Below are 9,341 nucleotides of genomic sequence, written 5' to 3' on the forward strand. Positions count from 1 at the left end.
GGGGAACAGTAACCATGGATTCTGTAGTAGGGGAACAGTAACCATGGATTCTGTAGTAGGGGAACAGTAACCATGGATTCTGTAGTAGGGGAACAGTAACCATGGATTCTGTAGTAGGGGAACAGTAACCATGGATTCTGTAGTAGGGGAACAGTAACCATGGATTCTGTAGTAGGGGAACAGTAACCATGGATTCTGTAGTAGGGGAACAGTAACCATGGATTCTGTAGTAGGGGAACTGTAACCATGGATTCTGTAGTAGGGGAACAGTAACCATGGATTCTGTAGTAGGGGAACTAAGAATAGCCAACTAGTGACTGTGTTACAATGCATCAACGACAACAATGGTGTATTGACCTGTCCTGCGCCTTCGCTGTCTGACTGTGTCCCCGTCTGACTGTGTCCCCGTCTACTCCCCAGGCGTTTTGTGATGAGCTGGATACGATGATTCAGGACCAGCTGAAGAGGGGAAAGACCCCCACCAGCCTGTTGGCTCTGCAGCAGATAGCGGACTTCATGACCACCAGTATCCCCACCATGTACCCTGCAGCACCCCAGGGAGGCATGGCTGCACTCAACATGAGTGAGTAGAATACGGTTGAAACCTTTCTCTTCAGTCCTTAAATAACATCGTAATCTAATTCAGTGTTTCCTAAACCGGTCCTCCAGTACCCCTAGCCAGTCCAAACCGGTCCTCCAGTACCCCCAGACAGTCCAAACCGGTCCTCCAGTACCCCCAGACAGTCCAAACCGGTCCTCTAGTACCCCCAGACAGTCCAAACCGGTCCTCCAGTACCCCCAGACAGTCCAAACCGGTCCTCCAGTACCCCCAGACAGTCCAAACCGGTCCTCCAGTACCCCCAGACAGTCCAAACCGGTCCTCCAGTACCCCCAGACAGTCCAAATCGGTCCTCCAGTACCCCCAGACAGTCCAAACCGGTCCTCCAGAACCCCCAGCCAGTCCATGTATTTAATGTATTACGAAAGTATCACAGCTGATTTAACTAATGAGGGGATAGATGATTAGGTGACCATTTTGAATCAGCTGTGTTCTTTCTGGAACAACATCAAGTCAGTAGACTGCCTGGGGCTACTGGAGGAGAGGTTTGAGAAACACTGATCTAATGTAATGTATACAGAGATAAATACACAGTATGAGCTATATGTGATGCATGTACCCTGCAGCACCCCAAGGAGGCATGACTGCCTTCAACATGAGTGAGTATTATATGTACATGATGTAGAATCACTAGCTAGTTAGCGGAGCACTAGTTTGTTACATATACACTGAACAAAAGTATGTGGACATCCCATTCAAAGAAGTGGGTTTGGCTATTTCGGTCACACCCTTTGCCGATGGGTGTATAAAATCGAGCACACAGCCATGCAATCTCCCTAGACAAACATTGGCAGTAGAATGGCCTTACTGTAGAGCTCTGTGACTTTCAACATGGCGCCGTCATAGGATGCCACCTTTCCAACAAGTCAGTTTGACAAATTTCTGCCCTGCTAGAGATGCCCCGGTCAACTGGAAGTGCTTTTTTTGTGAATTGGAATCGTCTGGGACCAACAACGGCTCAGCCACGAAGTGGTAGGCCACACAAGCTCCCAGAACGGGAACGCAGAGTGCTGAAGCGCGTAAAAATTGTCTGTCCTCAGTTTCAACACTCACTACCGAGTTCCAAACTGCCTCTGGAAGCAGCGTCAGCACAATAACTGTTTGTCAGAAGCTTCATATAATGGGTTTCCATGGCAAGGCAGCCGCACACAAGCCTAAGATCACCATGTGCAATGCCAAGTGTTGGCTGCAGTGATGTAAAGCTTGCAGCCATTGGAAAAGCGTTCTCTGGAGTGATGACTCGCGCTTCACCATCTGTCAGTCCGATGGACGAATCTGGGTTTGGTGGACACAACCTGCCCCAATGCGTAGTGGCAACTGTACAGTTTCGTGGAGGAGGAATAATGGTCTGGTGCTGTTTTTCATGTTTTTTCGTAGTTCCAGTGAAGGGTAATCTTAATGCTACAGCATACAATGACATTCTAGACGATTCTGTGCTTCCAACTTTGGCAACAGTTTAGGGGAAGGCCCTTTCTTGTTTCAGCATGACAATGCCCTCGTGCACAGAGCAAGGTCAATACAGAAATTGTTTTTCGAGATCGGTGTGGAAGAACTTGACTGGCCTGCACAGACCCTGAACTCAACCCCATCGAACATCTTTGGGATGATTTAGAATGCTCACTGTGAGCCAGGCCTAATTGACCCAACATCAGTGCCCGACCTCACTAATGCTCTTGTGGCTGAATGGAAGTAAGTTTCTGCAGCAATGTTCCAACATCTAGTGGAAAGGCTTCCCAGAAGACTGGAGGCTGTTTATAGCTGCAAAGGGGGGACCAACTCCATATTAATGCCCATGATTTTGGAATGAGATGTTCGACGAGCAGGTGTCCACATACTTGTGTGTATATATGACCCTTTCCAGTGTTGTCAGCCCCTGACAATAATGCATTTTAATGCATATGTTATGGAGGTATATATGAGGCATTTGGCTACTGTGATGTGAATTCATCTACCAAGAGTAAATTCTGTAGTGCAGTACACTGTACCCCAGCACCTAGTGTACCTAGCTAGTACACAGTACCCCAGCACCTAGTGTACCTAGCTTTTACACATTCATGCTGCTTTGTGTGTTTACGTACAGTATACGTCAAGCACTTAGGTCCCCTCAGGCCAAGATGGTCTCCGCTGAGTTCAGAGGTCGGTAGTAGTGTTGTAGAATGCAACTACATTAACCATAGACGCTTTGTAATTCTAGACGGATAGACTCTGTTTAAATGGACATTATTCTTTGTTGACTGAGGTGAGTGAATGAAATTCAAAGGGCTTTATTGGCATGGGAAACATATATGTTTACATTGTCAAAGCAAATTAAATTGATAATAAACCAAAAGTGAAAAATGAACAGTAAATATTTCACTTACAAAAGTTCAAAAGGAATAGAGATGTTTCAAATTTCACATTGTCTAAATAAAGTGTTTTATAACGATGTGCAAATATTTCTCTGTTTCTCTCTCTCTCTCTCTCTCCCTTTACAGGTCTGGGCATGGTAACCCCAGTGAATGACCTGCGTGGATCTGACTCGATCTCCTATGAGAAGGGAGAGAAGCTGCTCCGCTGTAAGCTAGCCGCTTTCTACCGCCTGACAGACCTCTTCGGCTGGTCCCAGCTCATCTACAACCACTTAACCGTAAGACAGCCTTCTAATGTTCTTCTCTAGGTGGCTTTATCCACTGCAATGTTATTAAAACAGACTCCTAGCCAGTATGAAACACCAGAAGAAATATATATAGGACAGGATCTTGTTTATTTTACTGCAGTATAGTGTAGTGCTTTTGCACATTTAACCTGCAGAATATCTTTTCAGAAAGCTCAGCAGGAAAATGTAGAGTTGTCTTGGTTGGTAAAATTAGTTGAGTAAGCATTATATTGTTGATGAAACAGCAAAAGAATGTGAAAAATATGAACAACTGCATTCTAGTGTATGTGAGCCATTTGGTGTAATTCCCCAGGTTTGTTTGTTTGTTTGTTTGTTTGTTTGTTTGTTTGTTACTTGTTAAGACCACCATCTGCACTCATGTCTTCCAGGTACGGGTGAATTCAGATCAGGAGAGGTTCCTGATTGTCCCTTTTGGGCTTCTGTACAGTGAAGTCTCTGCCTCCAGTCTGGTAAGAATCTCCCCCAGTGTCTCACTCTTAACAGCTGCCTGCATAATGTGTGACAACGCTGCTAATAGAATATGTTAATTTTATGTTATGCGTTTCAAGTAGTGATTAAATAAGTGATTGTCGTTCAGCCTCCATCATCCAAACACAGAGGTTGTCCTACATGTAATTTTACCTGCAAATCAATTGTTAAAATGCCAGTTTTTTTTTTGACATCTGTGACATTTGTGTTTTGTGACTAAACTGCATATTTTAGTGGCCTTTTGATGTCCCCAGCACAAGGTGCACCTGTGTAATGACCATGCTGTTTAATCAGCTTCTTGATATGCCACACCTGTCAGGATAATCTTGGCAAAGGAGAAATGCGCACTAACAGGAATATAAACAAATGTATGCCAAAAATGTTTTTTGTGTGTATGGAACATTTCTGGGATATTTTATTTCAGCTCATGAAACATGGGACCAAAACTTTAACTATACTGAACAAACATATTAATGCAACATGTACTCTACAGTACTAACCTGTGTTAGTGACAGAGTGAAAAGAAGGAAGCCCGTACAGAACAAAATTATTCTCTTCATAACCGTAAGTTTAAGTATGGTGGTGGCTGCATTATGTTATGGGTATGCTTGTCATCGGCAAACACTAGGGAGCATAAAAATGAACGGAATAAAGCTAAGCAAAATCCTAGAGGAAAAACCTGGTTGTCTGTTTTCCAACAGTCACTGCGAGAAAATCTATGGCAAAATTTGAAAATGGCTGTCAAACAATAATCAACAACTAACTTGACAGAGCTTTAAGCATTTAAGAACAATGTGCACATATTAATCTAGGTGTGCAAATCTTTTAGACTTACCGAGAAAGCCTCGCAGCTGTAATCACTGCCAAAGGTGCTTCTGCAAAGTATTGACTCAGGGGTGTGAATACTTGTGCAAATGTGATATTTCTGTATAAAAACATGTTTGCACTTTCTTTGTCTTTATGGGGTATTGGAACATTTTTGAATTCAAGCTGAAACACAACAAAATGTGGATTAAGTCGAGAGCTATGATTACTTCCTGAAGGCACTGTACACGCTGAGTCACTGGTCCTTCAAGGCCGAAGCTGCCGTCAACTCTTCGCCCTCTGCCTGTATCATCTGTTTAGACTGTTAATTTCACTGACGCTGAGTTCGTGTTGTCTTGCCAATTTCTACTGTAAATCTGGCAAGACGGCACAAACCGATCTGGGACTCAGGCTAGCATCGTAAGATAAGTCACAAGGCATTGACTTTCTGCTGCCTGTCTGGTCCTATCCAAGGTATATGTTATTTTTTTAGATTAGTTTATTTTAGCAATAATACCTGAGAAGTTGCGTGTGACAACTCCTGACATGGGCTGTTCTGAGGCCTGAGGTGAAGCCAAGGGATACAGCCCTTTGAGGGAGTTGTCACACACAACTACCTGTGTTCGATGGCATTATTGATTGTCTAAAACGGTTGACCAAATATTAATAATGAGTACATTTGTTTTTGCATTCTGAAGTTGCTACCCAAGCGAGTTGGTTGTTTTTTTTTCTCCCATGTTTTGACCCAGTTATTCATTCGAATCATTCTATTCATTCCACGTTGCTATGCTAAACAAATAATTGGCTTGTAGCTAGCTAGCAGAGATTCAATGATGAAAAAGACATGAACTTCAATAAATAATAATATCCAATAGGCAACAAGTATTTTGGTTGGCGCGTCCGAGCTAGCTAGTTTCACGTTCATTCTTGGGCTAGCTAGTCTACTGACACTGGAGTGATCTTATGTGTTAAATGATACATTGTTGCACAGGTCATAGTGGCAGACGGGCAGATTTATACAACCCCCAACTGTTGCAAAAATAATAGTAGCATGGAAAAGTAATGTATAGATGCTGAGTGAGATTAAGTTTATTAATTTCCTGCCTGGGCTGCGGGACAGTGGAATTATCACATTAACCTTTCTAGGGCAGGCGGTCCGCTAGCGGAACCCCTCGACAACATTCCGCTGAAAAGGCAGCGCGCGAAATTCATAAATATTTTTTTGAAATATGTAACTTTCACACACTAACAAGTCCAATACAGCAAGTGAAAGAAACTTCTTGTTAATCTACCCATCGTGTCCGATTTTCAAAAAGGCTTTACAGCGAAAGCACAACATATGATTATGTTAGGTCAGAGCCAAGTAAAAAAAAAACACAGCCGGCCTCCCGGGTGGCGCAGTGGTTAAGGGCGCTGTACTGCAGCGCCAGCTGTGCCATCAGAGTCCCTGGGTTCGCGCCCAGGCTCAGTCGTAACCGGCCGCGACCGGGAGGTCCGTGGGGCGACGCATATTTGGCTTAGTGTCGCCCGGGTTAGGGAGGGCTTGGTCGGTAGGGGTGTCCTTGTCTCATTGCGCACCAGCGACTCCTGTGGCGGGCTGGGCGCAGTGTGCGCTAACCAAGTTGGCCGTGTGCACGGTGTTTCCTCCAGCGCATTGGTGCGGCTGGCTTCCGGGTTGGATGCGTGCTGTGTTAAGAAGCAGTGCGGCTTGGTTGGGTTGTGTATCGGAGGACGCATGACTTTCAACCTTCGTCTCTCCCGAGCCCGTACGGGAGTTGTAACGATGAGACAAGATAGTAGCTACTACAACAATTGGATACCACGAAATTGGGGAGAGAAAGGGGGGAAAAAAATAAAAACATTTTAAAAAAACACAGCCATTTTCCAGCCAAAGCCAAAGATAGGAGTCACAAAAAGCGGAAATATAGATAAAATTAATCAATAACCTTTGATCTTCATCAGATGACACTCATAGGACATCATGTTACACAATACATGTATGTTTTGTTCGATAATGTGCATATTTATATCCTAAAATCTCAGTTTACATTGGTTCCTTATGTGCAGTAATGTTTAGATTCCAAAACATCAGGTGATTTTGCAGAAATACTCATAATAAACATTGATAAAAGATACAAGTGTTATTCACAGAATTAAATATAGACTTCTCCTTAATGCAACCGCTGTGTCAGATTTCAGAACAACTTTACGGAAAAAGCATAATCTGAGTACAGCGCTCAGAGCCCAATCCAGCCAAAGAAATAGCCGCCATGTTGGAGTCAACAGAAGTTAGAAATGACATTATAAATATTCACTTACCTTTGATGATCTTCATCAGAATGTACTCCCATGAATCCCAGTTCAACAATAAATGACTGATTTGTTCCATAAAGTCCATCATTTATGTCCAAATAGCCACTTGTTGTTAGCGTGTTCAGCCCAGTAATCCATCTTCATGAGGCGCGAGCACTACGTCCAGACAAAAACTCGGAAAGTTCCGTTACAGGTTGTAGAAACAAGTCAAACGATGTATGGAATCAAACTTTAGCATATTTTTGACATAAATCATCAATAAGGTTCCAACCGGAGAATTCCATTGTCTGTAGAAAAGCACTGGAACGAGAGCTAACCCTGTCGGGAGCGTGCGTCACCTGCCTGAGACACTCTGCCAGACCCATGACTCATTCAGCTCCCATTCCCCCCTCCTTTATAGCCTGAAACAAGTTTCTAAAGACGGTTGACATCTAGTGGAAGACGTAGGAAGTGCAACTTGACCCCATAGACACTGTGTATTCGGTAGGCCAAGCTTTGAAAAACTACAAACCTCAGATTTCCCACTTCCTGGTTAGAGTTTTCTCAGGTTTTCACCTGCCATATGAGTTCTGTTATATTCACAGACATCATTCAAACAGTTTTAGAAACTTCTGAGTGTGTTCTATCTAATACTACTAATAGTATGCAATTATCATCTGGGACAGAGTAGGAAGCAGTTCACTCTGGGCACGCTATTCACCCAAAAGTGAAAATGCTGCCCCCTATCCCAAAAAGGTTAACAGGTTGTGGTATTTTGTGGGGGGAGTTGTACCACAAATCCCACATACTGTATCAACCAATCAGCATCGAGGAACCAAACAACCTGTTTTTTATAATAATTGTTCACTTTTTGATAATTTTATAGCATCACTGTGGGCTTTCATAAGGCATGGACTCACTGTTGCCTGTCTGGTCCCATCCCATTGAGCTACATTGTAATGTGTCTGATCAGTTAAACTCTGTGTCACATCCTAGGTTAAGATTAATACACAAGGGGAGATAGTGGACCGAGGGAGCACCAACCTGGGGGTCAACCAGGCTGGCTTCACTCTCCACTCCGCCATCTACGCAGCTCGGCCAGACATCAAGTGCATCGTACACGTTCACACACCGGCTGGAGCTGCAGTAAGTTTCCAGTGATTCTAGCAACAGTTGTGGAAACAACCAGAGCAGCTCAGTACATCGGTTTGGCTCAGTAGTGTGAAAAGGGTATATACTGCTCACATTGTCATGCTCTTCTTAATGATATGAGTTAGGGTAAAACTTGGGTCTTGAAATATGTGTCACTAGTCTCTTCCCATGAATTTGGCAGGAAAAATGAGTAACAGTTGTCAACTACCCGATCTGTCGTGGTGAATAACTGCAGTCTGTCTGTGTTTCAGGTGTCGGCCATGAAGTGTGGCCTGCTGCCCATCTCTCCAGAGGCCCTGACCCTGGGGGAGGTGGCCTACCATGACTACCACGGCATCCTCATCGACGAGGAGGAGAACGTCCTCATACAGAAAAACCTGGGCCCAACCAGCAAGGTATCGGAGGGAGAGAGTGTCACACTCTAGTCCTTCCCCTTGGCCCTAACCCTCTTGTGAGAGAGAGAGAGAGTGTCACACTCTAGTCCTTCCCCTTGGCCCTAACCCTCTTGTGAGAGAGAGAGAGAGTGTCACACTCTAGTCCTTCCCCTTGGCCCTAACCCTATTGAGTGAGAGAGAGTGTCACACTCTAGTCCTTCCCCTTGGCCCTAACCCTATTGAGTGAGAGAGAGTGTCACACTCGAATCCTTCCCCTTGGCCGGAACTCTCTCTAGTGCAGGGCCCTCCAACACTGTTCCTGGAGAGCTACCCTCTGCTAGATTAAGGTGGGAGTGAAAACCTACATGACGCTAGCTCTCCAGGAACAGTGGAGGGCCCTGGTATAGTGTTCACAGATCTAAAATGTCTGGATCGGTATAAGCAGTGTAATTGCCTTATAGATCTGCAACCTCTCAGGTTTAATGCCGAGGGGGATGGGAGTGAATTGGGACAAGCTACAAGTGAGTGTAGGTATACTGAGCACCTGTGTTTTGTATTTGTCCCCCAGGTCCTGATCCTGAGAAACCATGGTCTGGTGTCTGTTGGGGAGACTGTGGAGGAAGCCTTCTACTATATCCACAACCTGGTCACTGCATGTGAGATCCAGGTAGGACACTGCTTTCAGATCCTACTTGGATTTCTGTGAGAATCTGTTCCAGGGCAGCTGCTCTGCTCCTATGCTGCTCTGCTCCTATGCTGCTCTGCTCCTATGCTGCTCTGCTCCTATGCTGCTCTGCTCCAGGGCAGCTGCTCTGCTCCTATGCTGCTCTTCTCCAGGGCAGCTGCTCTGCTCCTATGCTGCTCTGCTCCTATGCTGCTCTGCTCCTATGCTGCTCTGCTCCTATGCTGCTCTGCTCCTATGCTGCTCTGCTCCAGGGCAGCTGCTCTGCTCCTATGCTGCTCTGCTCCTATGCTG

At 44.9% G+C, this 9,341-nt stretch overlaps 1 protein-coding gene across 17 annotated transcripts in view; it reads left to right on the plus strand.

Moving 5' to 3' along the window:
- LOC110536952 (alpha-adducin) overlaps positions 1-9,341 on the plus strand; it is a 54,000-nt gene that overhangs the window by 22,358 nt on the left and 22,301 nt on the right. For all 17 annotated transcript variants that reach the window (XM_036936892.1, XM_036936899.1, XM_036936893.1 and 14 more), the window contains exons 3-8: positions 421-583; positions 3,094-3,245; positions 3,644-3,724; positions 7,836-7,985; positions 8,243-8,386; positions 8,934-9,032. In XM_036936892.1, the coding sequence (XP_036792787.1) occupies positions 421-583; positions 3,094-3,245; positions 3,644-3,724; positions 7,836-7,985; positions 8,243-8,386; positions 8,934-9,032 (789 nt within the window). The remainder of the gene's footprint in view (positions 1-420; positions 584-3,093; positions 3,246-3,643; positions 3,725-7,835; positions 7,986-8,242; positions 8,387-8,933; positions 9,033-9,341) is intronic.

This window comes from Oncorhynchus mykiss, chromosome 12, assembly GCF_013265735.2.
Source record: "Oncorhynchus mykiss isolate Arlee chromosome 12, USDA_OmykA_1.1, whole genome shotgun sequence".
Classification (NCBI taxonomy): Eukaryota; Metazoa; Chordata; class Actinopteri; order Salmoniformes; family Salmonidae; genus Oncorhynchus; species Oncorhynchus mykiss.